Genomic DNA, 18,146 nt, shown 5'->3' with positions numbered 1-18,146 from the left:
ATTCTAGAATAGTTCAACTCCTAATTAACTAGGATTAAGTGTACTAAGGTCAAGACCTAAGGAGCTTTTTCGGTGGGGTGTTACATCCGCCCCCACTTAAAAGAAGATTTTGTCCTCGAAATTGGGGTATCGATATGGATGAATAAAGCATGCAACACACATATACTATTCATACATACCTACCAGAGATTCTATGGTCCCAAACTAGATAAGAGGTCTTCATAGACATCCTCCGACAGTTCCTCCTGAGTGTGGTAGAAGATTCGATCCTCTTCCGAGTCATAGTATGCGTTAACTCATTCTTCCATTTCCCTCCATTGTTCAGTTGATGCGTCTTCAATCTCTGAATATTCCTCTTCACGGTATTGTATGCGACGAAAAGAAAAGTCAATGACTGTGAGGTATCCATGGAAGAGATAACTGGATACAACGGTTCTTGGTTTTTTTTTCATCCCCATTCTCCAAGTGGATTCTTCAACGTTGTGATTTTGCCAAAGCATCTTCACTAAATTAATTTTTTGATTCCCAAGTTCCTTTGCTTTCCAATTTATAATCTGAACAGAAACTTCCTCGTTTGTCAGATTGAGTTGTAACGAAATGTACTCTGGATCTTCAAGGCAAAGATTACGGCGGCTAACTCTAAGTTATGGGTGGATTAATTCTGCTTGTGGCTCCTAAGTTGTCGAGAAGCGTAAGCGACTACACATTCATCCTGCAGACGTATTCATCTAAGTCTTGATAATCTAGAGGAACTCTCTACGAACCTTTGGTAATAACCAGCTAATCCCAAGAAACTTCGGATCTCACGTACATTGGTAGGACGCTGCCAATTCACTATTGCTTAGATCTTACTAGGATCAACAACTACTTCTTTACTCGAAATCTCATGCCTAAGATTTTTACTTCCTTGAGCCAAAATTCACACTTGCATACAAACTATGTTCCTTTAATCTCACAAGCACTTAAGCTGAGATGTTGCCTATGTTCTTCTATCTAAACCTTCAATGCCTTTAATTCTAACAGGGCTATACGGTATGGTGTTCTATTTGTGGCAGGTTCTAGATCTATAATGGACTCTGTTTCCCTATTGGGGTAATCCTGGTAAGTCATCTATGAACCTCAAGAAAATCCTCAACTACAGGTATCCCATGCATCTCTTTATACCTACTGGAGTCTTCAATTATCAAACCTAGATAGGTTACATCACCGTTAGCGATGCAGTTTCTAACTAAGGAGGAAATAGCCTTTATAGTTTCTCTTATCCTACCAGATTCAGGTGAGTCAAACTTAATCTGTTTCCGCTTACAGCTAACTTGGCATAACATTTGGATAATCTATCCATTCCTAATATCAAATCAAACCACTAATAGACTGAAGATAACCTATCCATACTCCTTCCATCTAACTTAGAGGGAAAATTCTAAGGACTCGAGTACACTTGACTATACTTCCATCGGGAATCGTAACTACTACTGAGTACTAAGCAGCTATTTCAAAAACTAATTTCTAAAAAGGGGTATTTAAAGAAAAATATCAGTGATGACTTCCGTCTCTTCATCTATGGGAATCTCTATGTTCATCTCTCCAGGGGTGAAGGCATACACACGAGCTTGAACAGGTGGCCTCTGATTGGGCCAATTGTTAGGAGGGTTCCTTCCTCCTTGTGCATTCTGAGGGCACTCCCGAATCAAGTGTCCTGACTGACTGCATCGGAAATAAACTCCTAAACCCACTCGACATTCTCTACCGTGATTCTTTCCACACTTCTTACAGGTAGTAGGTGGAGCTGTCATAATGCCTTTACCCTTACTGGCTCCCTGTATAATCATTCTTTTGGCATTATTCTCTTCTATAGAGAAGGAATAAGTCCTCTTTCGCTCAAGGTTAATCTCAGTTGCCACACTTAGCTGTTTTGTCTCAGTTATTACAGTCACGTTAACCAACTTCTGAAAATTTTGGATGCAGAATCGAGCTACATAACTGCAAATCTTGGGATGTAGTCCTCCTTGGAACTTCTGAGTCTGCATCTTCTTAGTGGAAATCAAGTGTGGAGCAAACCTTCCTAGCTATATGAACTTTGCAGCATACTGCTCAACTGAGAGATTGCCTTGCACCAACATAGCAAACTCCTAGGCCTTTTGGGTCTTCATTGACTCTGGGACAAATCGAATGTGAAAATCCTCCTTGAACCTATCCCAGGTCAAAACATTGATATTGCAAAATTCTCTTATCAAGAGCTACCTCTTGGTTTCCCACTAGATACCAGCTTCACCTTGAAGCAGATGCCCTGCATACTGTACTTTTTGCTCCTTAGCACAGCCGCTGATCTTGAAGGTCATGTCGAGATCTAGTAGCTATTTTTGGCCTTCATGGGTCCCTTAGTTCCCATGAAATTAGGATATATATATATATATAATATATATCTATCAAAACCTTCTTATATGAACACCCTTGGTTCTCCTGACTTTCAATTTGTGGGCGTTGTTGGTTTTTCCTCAGGATTATCTCTTGTTGTTGTTTCATAGGTTCCGTCATCTGATGAATTTCATTTGCCAAGTCACGTCCTTCATCAAAACAGCAATCCTGATTTTGTCAAGCAATGGATCCTTCAGGGTTTATTTCTCGCCTTTCACGTGCCATCTCTCCTTAACCTTCCAACTCCTGAGATGTATGTGTATCAAACCAAGCTCCAACTACAGGATTCAAGCCTATGCAAAACTCAGATTCAAACCTATATTCTGGCATAACATTCCAAAGGGCATGTGGGTTTACGTAGAGACATAATTGCTCTGATACCACCCTGTGACGCCCTTAACCTCCGCTTGAGATGGAACAGAGACTTAGAGCGTCGAGACATGAAACATAAGGTTACATACCCCTGTACATGATAGTTAAAATGCTATACATTCTAGTATGCAACTACAGTATGCAATAATCGCAGCGGAAATGAAGATGAAAGTATAACTTATGCCAGAATAACTAAAAACATCGTAATTTTATTAGTAATCATCAAATTCAAAATACCAATGTAGCATAATCTAAAGTCAAATCATCTGCTTCATGTGTTCTAAAGCATGAAGGACTTGGCTTATAACATCAAGATTAAATCCAATCTCCTCTCAAGGTGCAACTCCTCCTTAGTAAGTTAGATCCAACGCTTCATCTATCTCGTCCTCCTTGAGTCCTGACACAACTTCTACCATTCCGAGTGGAATAATAGTGGTCCCATAAAGAGTGAGATTTATTCAAACTCTTAGTAAGTTAAACAATCAACTTGCACAAAGATAAATTAAACGTGAAGTATCATAAATATGCAATGTATGAGATGCAGAAAAATCAGTATGCATGTCTCCCATCTAGATTCCGTAACATTTTAGAAAAATTGAGATACAGGTTTTCATTTAGTAAACATCTTTACCATCATTTTTGAAAGCATAACTTCATCATAAATTTTCATCATAAACTTTTATCATTATTAGCAATTCATAATTAAAATCATAACGTGTGATAACGTCACAGTTCCCCATATGCACTATGAATACATGCCGGTGACTGTAGTACAACTCACGTTAAAACTATATTATCTATAGACTCATTCTCAATGCATTGATAAATATAACATAACATCATAACGTGTATACCCACCAGTATTAGGTGTCATAACATATTGACTTCACTACAACATTCTTTAAAAAGAACCTATTCGAAGCCTATTGAATGTTCTTCGTCAACCCAAGAGTTACCACTCCATTGTTAAACACTCCAAAGTGGACAGAGGAGTTCCACTAGGATAATTCCTCATCCTAGCCTTTGAGGTCATGACGAAAATTATTTTTATGCTATGCTTGAAAAATGTATTTTATTATATGTGCATATGTAGCAAGTTTTCATGTGAAAATGACATTTACATGCAATATGCTAAAATTTGTGAAAATCTCACATGTCATGTAAGTATGCAATCAATGTATCAAATAACATGATATTCTATGCTCAAAATGATAATTGAAATATGAATGAAATATTTATCAATAATTTATAAATAATTTATCAAGGTGTAAGTTATAGGTCAACTTACAAACTTCTTGAGTAATCGAAAAAAATGTTGTAGCGGCTGAAATCAAAAGCATACTAAGTTAGGATTAATACTTCTGCTGTTGAGATTCAAAATGAAAGGTTTCAAAACTAGGTATTTACAAAAATACCCCTAGACTCCACAAATTATTGTTAAGGCCCTAAATTTTCACTAATTGCAAACGAACTCTAAATTTAACCAAAATTAATGGACTTAATATTTTTGACATTCTAAAATCATCTATGCCCTTGGAGTTTCAAAAATCAAAGTGGAACTTGCCCAAATAGTCCCAACCAGTGGCATGCACTATAGTTGATGTCTAAGTGTGTTTTCAACTATTGATCCTTATGAATGCATGCATAAGAGATTTTATTTAATAAAAAATGATCACTAACATATTTAATGATACAATAAAAGTTAATTCTTGGATAATTACGTTCATCTCAATACTTATTCATGGCTAAGATATCCTAAATCTCCAATTTATTCAAAACCGATTCATACTTGATGATGAAAACAAAATAGATTTAAGACCTATCATGACATATTTTTAATCACAAATCAAACCTTCCATAATCATTATAAGACAATAATAAATCATATCAAATCATGCTTTAGACACGTCATAGCTAAATTTTCACTTAAAATCATTTAATCATTCAAACCACCCTTTAATGACCCGGTTATGAACTAAGCATGATAACCCTTTCAAAACTCAGCCAAATTTCGTACCAACACTTGGAAACAAAACATGACATGCTAACTAAGATCAATAGCAAGAAAACTTACAAATTTTGTAGCCTTCCAAGCACTCAAGACAGCCTTGCTCAAGAATACTCAAGAACTTATCAAAACTCACTCGGTTTCACTCTTTTGATCTCTAAGGGGGGAAACTGCTTTCAATACTCAAGAGAAAGCTTGGAAATGAGGTGTGGAGGAAATTAAAAAGTGAGGGAGGTATTTATAGGGTTCAAGAGGGGAGGAGACGTTGGCCTTGGTGCAAGGTAATTGGGTGAAGTGGGTGCACAAGTCTAAAATTTTTCCAGCTTGTGTCATCTTGTTCAAACCAAAACAGTACCCTAAACCACTATGATTTCACTTCTATAGTTGCTACATTGAGCCTAAAGAAAGTTGGTCTGGTCGTGGTGCAGAAGAAAAGAAAGAAAAACACAAAGTCATCATACACAAGCAAAAGGGTTCAATGGTGGTTTGCTTAGGCAGATTTCAATTTTGTACTTTCTTTGGGTGGGAAAACTGAGTCAAATGGTCATGATGACCATAAGGAACTCTTGGGTATTGGGTGGTGTTGGAGGTGGCATGGGGTGGTGGCTTAACCTTGGCAGATGGGTTGTTGAAACTCAATCAAATCAGTTTACAACCAACTAGTTTCCTAGGTGCAATCAGTTTGACATTTTGGTTTGGTTCTTGAAACCAAAATCGACCAAGGCTTGGCCTGGGTTTAAATAGGTCTCATGATGTGTTTAAGGATCATAGTGCCCTTGAGAAAAAAACACAAAAAGATTTGGCTTAAGGGCAAAATAGTCCATGCACTCAAAAGGCACACATGTGTGCTAATTGGTGTAGTTTTGGAGTTTGATATGTCATTTCCTCTAATGACATGTGTGGAGGTTTATCTAGGGTTTTAGTATGATCTAAGAGTGATGAAATGAAAGAATCAATGAAGAAAAAATCAAATTAGAAGGCTAAGAAAAAATTAAACAAAATTAAGCTTCAAAGCATAGCTTAAAGTTCACTAACCTCAAGTATGATGGTTAATGGTCTTAGCCAACTTTTAAAACTTAATTTGGATACGTAGGGTTTGATTTGAATTAAAGGAAACAAATGGTATGGTGTATTGGGTTTTCAAGTTGAATAGTGAAATAAACCCAAACACGGTTTTAGGCCTCGTGTGCTTAAAAGGGCCAAGTGTGTGGGTTCATGGCTTATGGGCTCTTGGGCTTGAATGAGAGGAGCCTCATTTTCAAATTTTTAGAGTTGAAAAGAAACCTCAAGATCCACTAAAATGGGCTTGAAAAGGTTTGACTTGGCCTAATTAGACCATGGGTCCATTCTACACTAAGCTTGGCCCAAAGGCTTTAAGCCTTCTATACCTTGGGCTCAACTTCTTAGGTTCTACAAGAAAGGCCTATATCCTTATAACTCTCAAATTGGTCTAGGGCTTATGGTACCTATTCTTAGCCGACCACATCCTTAGAGAATTAGAGGCCCAAAAATCTTATGTCCATCAAGTAGGGCCTAGTGTCCATCAAGTTGGGCCTAATGCCTTTACTCTTACTAAGTTAGGCCCAATGGCCTTATGTCCTTTTCATTGGGCCTATTTTCTAGTATCCTCTAAGAAAGACTTAAATTTTATATTTTTCAAGTTGGGCCTAAGGCTTTTTAACATCTTAACCTTAAACCATCACATCCTTAATGCATTAGGGCCCTAAAGCCTTATTGTCTCTCCTAACCCTTTATACCCAAAAAGCTTGGGCCCTTAATAAATCAATTTCTTGGGCCTTCCTAAGTCCATCAAAAAATTTTACAGAAATTACTTAGCCCAATAAGGTGACAAAATCTCCATTATGCCACTTGTCATTCTAACATTGGCCTCTTGGCACCCTTCCGCAAAATTAATTAAGCAATCAAAATTCTCTAAAATAATACTACTAAACCAATCAAAATCCAAAAATCTTCATTTTCCTCAAAAATCAATATTGCACTATAATCTTCTAATAATTCTACTAAACTCAAAGTATACGGTCCTCTTACCAACTCAAATATCCAAAATTATTCATACTTTTGAATAGCTCAACTCCTAATTAACTAGAATTAAAGCTACTAAGGTCAAGGCCTAAGGAGCTTTTTAGGCGGGGTGTTACAAAGAGTGATCTTGAATCTCGATCATCCACTTGTACGTTGGACTGAAGAATAGTAGAGATCAAGTGGATTAATGGGACAAGATGCACACATCCTTACAACTTGCATCGAATCTAGGCACCCAGTCTACCTCCTTATGAAAACTCTATGTGGCATTAGGCCTTACATCTATGTTCAAACGTATGACATGCAGGCCCGTATACCTCTTTTCCCTTGATGCTCATGTTGAGATGTCATTGTTGGAACACAGTCCTTGTACGTCACCTATTACCAGCTAAGCTCCTACATGTTATCTCAAAGCATTCTACACTCCTTATGGTGTTGTCCATTGCTCGATGCTCACCTTACGTAGCATTAGCACGTCTTTTGCTCATCCAGTTGAACCTCCTTAGTCGCCTTGTTCTCTTCACTCTACTCATATTAGCATTGCTCACCACAACGTGCAGCTCACCTTATGTTGTTCTCCGCTGCGTGTTGCTCACCTGGTTGCCTTCTTCCCATTGCCGTTTTGCCCAAATGAGAGAATTCTTTGCCTTCTTCCCACTGCCGTTTTGCCCAAATGAGAGAATTCCTTCCCTCGATTCAGCGTGGTCCTCACACAGTATCAGTATTACTTACCTGACATTGCAATCTGTCCAATCCATTGGTACCATCATTCATTCAATAATTGGCTATTACGAAACTTTGTAGATTAAAACTTCTATTTTCTTCAATTCTTTTTAGTCATTTCCTTTTCATTCGTCAATCCATTTCATGTCATAGACATCATTTCATAACATTGACATAAAAATCATCATTTTATTTTATGAATCATAAAGACAATAAGTACTACATATAACATCTATTTCATCATGTATACAATTATCCTCAAGATGCATAACAAGGGGTTACACACAAAAGGTCATTACGTACATGTACTTCGAAGCATTAATACCATAGTATAGAGTCATAAAGCATCATTTCATTTCTAAAAGATTTTCATTTCTAAGAAAATATATTATTTCTAAAAGAGAACGTTTTTCTCATAAAAGCATTTCATTGCATTTTTATTTCAGAAAACTCTAGAAAAGTATGGACATAATACTTACCTGACTCCATTCCATTTTCATTTCATGCAGTGTAGTCATGTGTGTGTCAAATGACAACATACTTGCATACATAGTTTCCTTTCAAGTACATATGTAACTTAAACTTTAGAATTTGCATAAAACTACCATTGACATAAACTTTCTTTACTTAAAGCCTCCATAAATCTCTTTACCATCATTTTCTTAATTTCAAAGTCATAGCTTGTGACCCATTTCACCTTTCTAATACATTCCATTCAACTCATCTATAAATGTTCAATACCCTTCCTCCATTCATACATCATTCATACCAAATAAATATGAGTTTCGGATTTAGTAAATAGGAGCTCTTTTGTAATTATATAGAATTTAAAATGCAATTATGATTTTAAGTGGAGCAAATCATAATTAAAAATAATCTTGGGTTGGTTATGAGATAACTAGAAACCTAAGATCTTTAATATGGTGATAACTTCTATTTTTCCAATCGAGCCCTATTCAACCCAATAAAAGTGAGTACTATAAATATCACAATAATAAAATTGTTTATTTGATGTCAGTTATTTTCTACGAAAATGATTATTTTTTATCAAAATGAGTCTATTCTCGTCGCCAATAGTCACTTCCATTACAAATAACTCATCATAACTTGTAGTGAATGATGAAAAAAGAAAAGAAAATGTGTTTTCCGTTTTGTGCAGCAAAGTAGTATATATTATATATAAATATTTCTATAATATTAAATCAAAGAAATGCAAACAAAAGTGGATATGCGGCTTTATATAAATTAAGCAGATATAATATTAAGCAGCACACATCCTTCCCTACAAGGACTCAAAAAGTCCTTCAATTCTAGGCAACATGAGGCCGTCAAGCTAGCACGTCCACCGCTATATAAAAATGAAGCTTTTGCTCCAATTTTAAAACACTCGTTCATTTGGTGCAGTTTCAAGAAAAACTTTCTCAAGGAGGAGAATCTTTAATTTGAGTATACATGATATTGGATTAATAGGAGTTTTTTTTTTTTTATCAGTTCATTTTCTTCTTCTTTAAAAGGAGCCTGCGTACGTACGCTCTTCCTAGTTTATTTCAAAAGGATGGAAGAAAAGGTTTTTGTGCTAAAAAGAATACTAGACTTGATTTTATTTATTTATTTGAGGATTAATTGATCTCTTCTCTATACTTACAATCTTTTTCACGAATTAATGTGAACTTGAAGTTTTACGATACGATTAATTCCACTGAACACATAGTTTGCAAATCTGATTTTTTTTATTTTATTTCCTGATTTATGAATTTTGGAAGTCAAATGTGAGCACACTCTTTCTTCATGAGACTATGATATAAATGTCTTTATGACATGATTGACGCCCCTCATGGTATGAATCTTTGTGGTATATATTGTGTCATGATATATTTGTGATGTATTAATGGTCATTTTCCTATTATCTACAATTTTGTTAGATAAAATTTGGATAGCTCACATAGTTTTATTTATTTATTTATTGAGAATTTATTTATATTTGTATATTCCAGATCAAACATGCAGTACCATTTACTATATACTGAGCAATCGAAGCTCACCACTTTATATTCATATTTGTCTTGTAGAAGAATAATTATTCTCATCAGTTACTATTTACTACCCCACATCTTATAAAAAAAAAATTATTAGGTATGGAGTGTGAGAATAAATAGTAACTGATATATAACAAACCTCTTTTTAAAATAGTATGAAGTTTTTCCTTTTGAGGTTGTAGCTTTTGGATTCGAAGACTTTGGATTGGGCTTGGCTATAGTTGACTGAAGTTGGAGCCCTTGTGGTTGGATATATGGTCATCAGTTTGCATTATGTTATGTTGCAAAGATAACTTTTGATTGTAGAGAGAGTTTAGTTGTATTCATATTTTTTAGTTTTGACAAGTCTTGTTGGACTATATGTCATGTAAATATTCAGAATTTAGTTCTCGCCGAACCTTGTAAATTAAGATTTGGAGGTTTATTGTAGCGTTATTGTTGGAAAATAGCTTAGACATTGTGTACTAATTAATATTTTGTAAACAATAAGTACGAACTCTAACTTATAAACAAGACTCCTTTTGTTTGAAGTTTGGGTTTTAATTTGAGTGTAACATTAAATTAGATGATTCATTAAAGATTGAGATAGATATAAAATTAAATGCTCATCTAGGATCCATATTATCTAAAAATCCTATACCTACGTGTAGTATTGAACGTTGTAAGACCCACCCATATGATAGGTATATATCTCTTTTAAATTGAATTATCAATTTGGTTAAGCCATTAAAGAGAATACCTGCTCTTTAGTACTGATAGTTGATACACAACATTCTAGATTAAGGGTATGTATGAGGGTTGCAGTTGGAGTCTTAAAAAGTGTTTAAATAGTTTTAAAAACTCTTTAATTAAAAAGAAATTAGGTTGTTTGGATATTATATATTAAAGTATTTTTAATTACAAATAAGTTAAAAAATACGTTTGAAAAAGCATCATTTTGGTATTTTTCTTCAAATGTGTTTTTCTGAATAATACGGAACGTAATTCAAATTTTAAAAATATTGTCAATGGACGAAAAATACTTATATAATTTTCATATAATTATAACTTTCAAACTTTTAAAGTTATGGTCATAATTTGTAAAATTTCAAATAATTGTAATTTCTATATTAGAAATCACTTTAAATTTGTTTCCAAATAAACATAAAATATTTGAAAGTGCTTTAAACATTTAAACATATGGCTATCAAATAGTAAATAACATTTTAATAATAGAACTTACTTATTAAATTATAAGTTATAAGTCCTAAATGTAAAATCTATATTTTTCACCGCAATCTCAAGCATGCACTAATTAAACAAGAGCACGAATAAAATAGGATTGAAGATCTGAAATTGCACATGATATTTGTTACACATTGCGGGGAAGCAATGAACTATACAATCTTTCTTCGCACACATCATGTTTGTAACTGCCAAAACCCTAGTTTGAGTGTTTCATAGTTCACAGCCAATAATTATTGTGTATATAAGTGAGACTAATAAATTCATCTTGTCAAACAGCTAAAATTAGGTTTAGACAGTGAGTTGAGATGAAAGTTGAATAAAATAGTATTAGAATATTAAAAATGTTTTTAAAATTTAAAAAAATCGAATTATTTATTATATTTTATGTAGAAATTTAAAAAAATTATAATATTTAGATGAGATGAGATAAAATATTTTTTGTATCCAAACATAGCCTTAAAAGTTTTCGTGGTGGTGTAATTTAGGCATTGTTTGTTTTCAGAAAACATCTCATCTTATCTAATTATTACAACTTTTTCAATTTCCAATACAAAATAAAATAAACAATTCAATTTTTTTAAATTTCAAAATAAAAATAATATTCTAATAATACTTTATTTAACTTTTTAATTTTAATTTCAACTCATCTCATCTTATCTTATCTCATATCTCAATATTGTTCTTTTGGCACGAAATTTCTTAATTTATAGAAAGCAAACTTGATTAAATTGAAATATGTGTGACTAAAATACTTCTCTATAATATATAGTTAAGATAATTAGGAAACTGTTCGGGGGCAAGACTTGGACATTTCAATTTGCCAAACATAAATGTGAAGCTTTTGTTAAGCTACCTCTGAATAATTAAGATGTGGAAGTTGGAGGGATGGTACAAAGTTTTGGATTCAAGTAGTTAGGTAGTTTCCTTGAAGGTTCCTTCCGATGTAATTTTCATCAAAAATTCATTTCCCCACCTTCCCCCTACATTGAGCAATACCTACCACACTTTAGTTGCAGATTTGAGAGTGAGATAAAATAAAATAATTTTAGATAAAAATTAAAAATTAAATAAAATATTATTATTTTAAATTTTAAAAAAATTAAATTATTTATTATATTTTTTATATAATTTTAAAAAAATTTATAATAATAAAATTAAATAAAACAAAATGAAATATTTTTACTATCTAAACAAAGTATTATTTAGATGTTAAATAAAATTGAATTGAGATGATAAAATATTGTTAAAATATTATTTTTTAATATTATTATTATTTTAAGATTTAAAAAAATTAAATTGTTTATTATATTTTATATTGAAATTTAAAAAAATTATAATAATAAGTTGAGATGAGTTTAAATTCCAAATGAAACCTTAATAGCTTATCAAAAAAAATTGTGCAAAAGAAAAATTTTATACATCAATTACTATTTACTTTTACATTTCATATCTATAAATTTTTTTTAATATTTTTTAATAAGATGCAGAGCGTAAAATAATAAATAATAATTGATGAGAATTTTTCTTTATAAAAAAACACAATGAGGAATAATGTTTTTGCACGCGCTATAAAAGGGTGTGATTGCTACAGAATTTATGTCTACCTCTGGTCACCATCATCTTTCTATTCACTGCCAAACTTGTCCCATTATAGCAAACACTGTTATGCTATCTACACTGCTTATTTCAACACCTAGCTTTTCCAGAGGCTGAAGCCTCTTGACTCTCTCTCTCTCTCTCTCCCTCTCTCCGTGTGGCAGTATCGAACTCACAGTTGCTTTCCCTTTACCTGGAAAGAAAATCAGATGATATGCTCCCATTTATGAACACTTTTCTCAGATGTCATCCCCACCCAATAACTGCGTCTGCTATGCTCCGAGATTTTGTGCGGACTCTTGCTTAAACAAAGAGCACCAAAGGAAAGAGCGGATCAAGAGATTCCCTCTCTCTCTCTTCCATTTCACCATTATCTTCCGCAGCAAAAAGCCATCGCCCTAACCCCACTTTCTTTTTTGCCTACTAACTGAGCCATGCAAAATCTGCTGGCATTTGCTTGTTTTGGATCGTAATTTTCAGCTGTTTCCCAACCTATAAACAGAAGAGAGTCAATCTCAGCTGTGAAGAGAGCATAATCTCTCTCTCTCTCTCTCTCTCTCTCTCTCTCTCTCTCTCCTGTTACTTTTCTGAAGTTAGAAACGAAAATGCTACAAGTAGTAGAAGAAAAGCATCAGGAAGACTAATCCCGAACAACAACTGCAGGGTCTCAAGTCTCAACCCTCCGAGATCCAGGACACACCCATGCCAAAAACCCTTTCTCAAGTCTCAACCCTCCGAGATCCAGGACACACCCTTGCGAAAAACCCTTTCTTTGCCATGGATTTAGTTTCATACCCAAATAAACCCACCTATGACATACCCATTGTGAACACCACCGCCATCATTCCCACCCCTCCATCCGCAGCCACATCCTCACCATCTTCTTCTACTACTACTACCCCGAGCCGCTATGAGAACCAGAAGCGGCGAGACTGGAATACCTTTTGCCAATACCTGAGGAACCACAAGCCTCCACTCTCACTCCCCATGTGCAGTGGTGCACATGTTCTTGACTTCCTCCACTACCTCGACCAATTTGGGAAGACCAAGGTCCACAACCAGACTTGCCCCTTCTTTGGCCTCCCAAACCCTCCTGCTCCGTGCCCTTGCCCTCTTCGCCAAGCCTGGGGCAGCCTCGACGCACTCATCGGTCGCCTACGAGCCGCTTATGAAGAGCACGGTGGAACGCCAGAAGCAAACCCCTTTGGTGCTAGAGCTGTGAGGCTGTATTTGCGTGAAGTTCGTGATTTTCAGTCCAAATCTAGAGGGGTCAGCTATGACAAGAAGCGAAAAAGGCCCAAGCCAAAGATGATTCCTCCTCCGAACGCAAACTAGTGGAGAAATCAACCTAAAGATCAGCCAAATGGGTATATCTCTTATATTTTTTCCTTTTCTCAAATATTAAAGGAGATGGTTGTTTCTTTTGTTTGTGGTGGATTTCTTGCAAGTTGGAGGTGATTTTCTCAATATACTTCCGGATTCATGGATCTACTCTTGAAATCGCTCAAAGAGAGTGGAAGTATAAGTACTGTGTAATGAATTAGTGGGAGAAGTGATGTTTATGCTTGGAAAATTGTTCTAATATATAGCGGATTTATGTAAATATGTTCTCAAAGACATCGTGTGATTTTAAGTGTAAGGGAAATCCAGTTGTTGAAGGGATATATGATGACACTGTGCATGATGATGAGTGGAGATCTCTTCCACTTATCTAATGAGCAATTCATCTAGGGGCTCATTTAAAATCTATACAGTTGCACTATCATATATATATATATATATATATATATATATATATATAGGGATGAATTTTATATTGCTATCAGCAGATACTGTGATGTCGATCCTTTCCAGCTGACTGCTATATATTAGCAGACAATATGAAAGAGAACGTAACAAAAAAGGAAAAGTTTCTAATGAAGGGACAGTATTTGGGAAGTGGAAAACTCACGAGCCTATAAACAGTGATCTGGTTGGGCTGTAGGTTAATTAATATAGTCCTGTTAGGCAAGAAGACAAAAGCCTAGGTTATCTTTTCTATTATAGATGCCAGCTAAGAATTAACACACATGCATGTTATAGAAGGGTTGTTAAATAGAATTTGAGGCCTGCGAAGAATGGAATGTTGAGGATTCGAGAGCCTATTTCATTATCCACCTGGATGACAACACCTTTATAAACATGATTAAAGGTGGGAGTAGTTGTCAATGGAAAGCTGATCGATGTTGGATTGTCCTCTTTAAATTGGACTCTCTCATTTCATGTCGCATTTGAAGGATACACTATTATATAACCATTTTAAAATCTTGATGAGGGAAGCACTCAGATCGGGCTGATTTTAAAGGAATGGGTTTAGACTAAGCTGTGGATACTTGCCAGGAAAATAAAAAGAAAGGTTTAAGGGTGATAGGAAAAGGTAGATTTAGGGTTCATTTGGATAGTGAGATGAGATTAATCTTTTATATATTTGTCTTAATACTCTTTTTCATGTGTGAACCAGACAAATGATTCTGCTAGTAGTGAACCTTATTTATCTTTTATAAAGATTTATAGCTTGCTAAAATTAAGGGGTTGAAAATCAGTGGTAATCTTTCAGTCAGCTAGATTGTGCTTGACCAAAAGTATTCAGCTTGTGATGAGAGAATACTGTCTGGTTTAGATAGTGAGTTGATATGAGATAAGTTGAGATAGTTTGTAAATAGAAGTGAGATATTTGAGTTGAGATGAGCTAAGCTAAAAATAATTTGAGGTAAAATGTTTTATGGGATTTGGAGAAAGGAGAGATAAAAAGTTGAATAAAAATATTATAAAGTAAAAATATTATTATAATATTATTTTTGATTTAGAATTGGAAAAAGATGAATTATTTTTTATGTTTTGTTTGGAGGTTTGGGAAAGTTGTCATAATTAGGTAATGTTTAGATGAAAAAATTAAAAATTTGAAATTGAAAAATATTTGTGTTTGTGGTGTTTGGATATTGAGATAATATGAGATGAGATGGAAGCATCTCTCTATCCAAACCAGACCTTATAATAGGAGGGAGAGAACTTTCGTTTCCTCAGTTCTTCTTCTGTCATAAAATTAATATTCTGATCATATCTAGATTCTTCCCCTTTTAATTACCTCCCATCTTTGCATGAGGTCGCCAATGCTAAATGAAATTAAAAAAAAAAAAAATACAATTGACACATATCGATAGAGGAGGATGAGTAATTTGTAAGTCTGATTGGAACATTCCTTGAAGCTTTTATTCACAACAGAGGAAAAGACAACACATATTTTCTACCTTCCTCTCTCTCTAAATCATGTGGAACATACAATGCGTTTCATGCGCAATACTCATGTAGTTTACTTAAATGCCTCATTTTAATGTCTCTAGGCTCTCGTTTTGGTTCATTAAGTTTGGGTTTAAATCTGAGCCTTTTGCTTACTGGAATTGGACGTTTAACTTACTGATGAAATTAAGCTCTAGTGCAAGGTGATTGTTCAAATGACGGGTGTTCAGTTTTGTATTTGTCTGTAGTAGTATCTGCAACCTTTTTAATCTCTGAAATTAAACTGTTTTGGGTTTTAGTTTCTCTCACTTCCTTGTAAATATGCTTAAAAAGTGATTCTGCCTCGCAGATGAGATGAGATGAAATAAATTGAAATAAAAGTTGAAGGTTGAATAAAATATTGTTAGAATATATTTTTTTATTATTTTTTTATTTTTAAATTTGAAAAAGTTGAATTGTTTATTTTATGTTAGGTGGGAATTTGAGAAAATTGTAAAGATTAGATGAGGGAAGATGAGTTGAGTTGAGAAGTTTTTCCTAAAACTGGTATGTTTGGATTCTTAAGTATCTCAAGTATTTTGTAAATAATAATGAAATTTTTTGAGTAAAAATGTTATATTGGGTTTTGGAAAATGAGAAAAAAATGAATACAATTATTTTTAAAATAAGTATTGTATTGGAATTTGCAAAAGAAATATATAAAGTTAAAAATTTGTTTGAATATAATTTTTGTTGGAAATTTGTAAAATTTGTATTTATTTTTAAGTTTGAGTAAATAATTAGATAACGATTAGTTAAAAAGTTTTAAATTTGAAATAATTAAGTATTTTGTATTGTGTGATGATTGGGAATAAAGTTATGATAATTTTTGAGAAATTAATTTGGGAATTATATATAATGAAACCTAAACATGCCCTTATCAATCAATGGTATCTGTATAATATTGCACTTCTTATCCCATTCCTAATAGAATATTCGAATGTTTCTGAATTTTAAAAATATTGCGATTAAAATGTATAAACCTATTGCCAACGAGTGTCTTTTATATGTGTACACTTGATCTTATATTTCCTTTTAAAAATCAAACCATCCAATCTGATAGCTCATGGCAAACTGATAAGTAAAAATTATTCGGTAATGATCTAAAGTTTTTTCCAGTACTTTGGTCTTTTACCCTTTGAGAGCAATGCCATTTAATTGGAACATTAGAATGGTATTGCTTTCAAAATAAAATTAATTACATACCATATATGGAGTATCTAAGGATAATTTAATTGGTTGTAATTGCCATTACATAGCATGGAGTATTAGATTTAGAGTATTGGTATTGAATTAGCTAAATGCATTTTTATCTTTAAATTTAGCAAATATCATCCATACTTGCTCCACATTGAATTAGCTAAATTGTTTTTATCCAAATTATAAGTTACAGTAAATTCATTTTCTTTTCAAATATGAAAAGAATTATAGCAGGTTTAAAAGTATTTTTTTAGATTATTATATTATAAATATGAGATTTTTATTCATATAAGATGTTATCATCTATATACATATGAGATTATTATTTATAGATTGTTAGATTGTGATAATGAAAATAAATTTAATTGTTGGAGGTTATTGAAGATTATAAAAATAAAATATAAATTAATTAAAATAATATAAATAATAAATAATAATAATAATTTATTATTATGGAGTGATGATTAATTCAATGTATACTTTAAGTTTTGAATGATTAGTTAAAAGTGAAAAAGTTGCATATTAGTCAAAATTTAAAGAATAGGATGGCTAATCCAATGCTAATACTCTAAGATCAGCATCACGTCATATATATCCTTATAATTCCATGACGGATAATGCTAGAGCCATTGCTTGGGGCTTCCGCTAGCTCTATCATGTGTTTTTTTTTTAAAATTATTTTTTACATAGATTTTTTTAATACTTTTAAATATTTTAAAAATTAAAATTAATTTAGAACATCATTAAAAAACACTTTATTAATTAGAAAGTAAAAAAAAAAATTATTAAAAAATACTTCCTTAATCACAAAGTAAAATAAAAAAAAATTATGATTTTTTATTTTACTTCGTGATTAAGAAAGTATTTTTTTAATAATGTTGTAAATTTTTTTATTTTTTTAAAATATTAAAATTGTTAAAAAAATCTATATAAAAAAATACTAAAAAGAACACATAAAACACGCATACTAGAACCATCGGGAGCCCAACAGTGACTCTAGCATTATTCTTACTAAAGTGGAATTAATGAGGAAGATGAACGTTGCATCATTGAGCGATAGATTTTGTCTTGATGATCCAAGGCATTTTCTTTTACAAGAATTGTTGATATTAATTGCCAAGAAATTATCTTCAAACACGTTATTTTAAAATAATCAAAATCGGATCCAAAAGCATCTTCCAAAAAAAACACTAATTACTTACTACCAGTAT

At 33.1% G+C, this 18,146-nt stretch overlaps 1 protein-coding gene across 1 annotated transcript; it reads left to right on the top strand.

Moving 5' to 3' along the window:
• The first annotated feature begins 12,513 nt into the window (after window positions 1-12,513).
• Window positions 12,514-14,065, top strand: LOC121259531 (protein LIGHT-DEPENDENT SHORT HYPOCOTYLS 1-like). Its single transcript, XM_041161148.1, has 2 exons — window positions 12,514-13,127; window positions 13,180-14,065. The coding sequence occupies exon 2, from the start codon at window positions 13,198-13,200 to the stop codon at window positions 13,753-13,755; it is 558 nt and encodes a 185-aa protein (XP_041017082.1). The 5' UTR covers window positions 12,514-13,127; window positions 13,180-13,197; the 3' UTR covers window positions 13,756-14,065.
• The last annotated feature ends 4,081 nt before the right edge of the window (window positions 14,066-18,146 follow it).

The sequence above is a fragment of the Juglans microcarpa x Juglans regia genome, chromosome 4D (assembly GCF_004785595.1).
Source record: "Juglans microcarpa x Juglans regia isolate MS1-56 chromosome 4D, Jm3101_v1.0, whole genome shotgun sequence".
Classification (NCBI taxonomy): domain Eukaryota; kingdom Viridiplantae; phylum Streptophyta; class Magnoliopsida; order Fagales; family Juglandaceae; genus Juglans; species Juglans microcarpa x Juglans regia.
The sequence above is the reverse complement of the archived record's forward strand: the minus strand, read 5'-3'. Positions and strand labels throughout refer to the sequence as shown.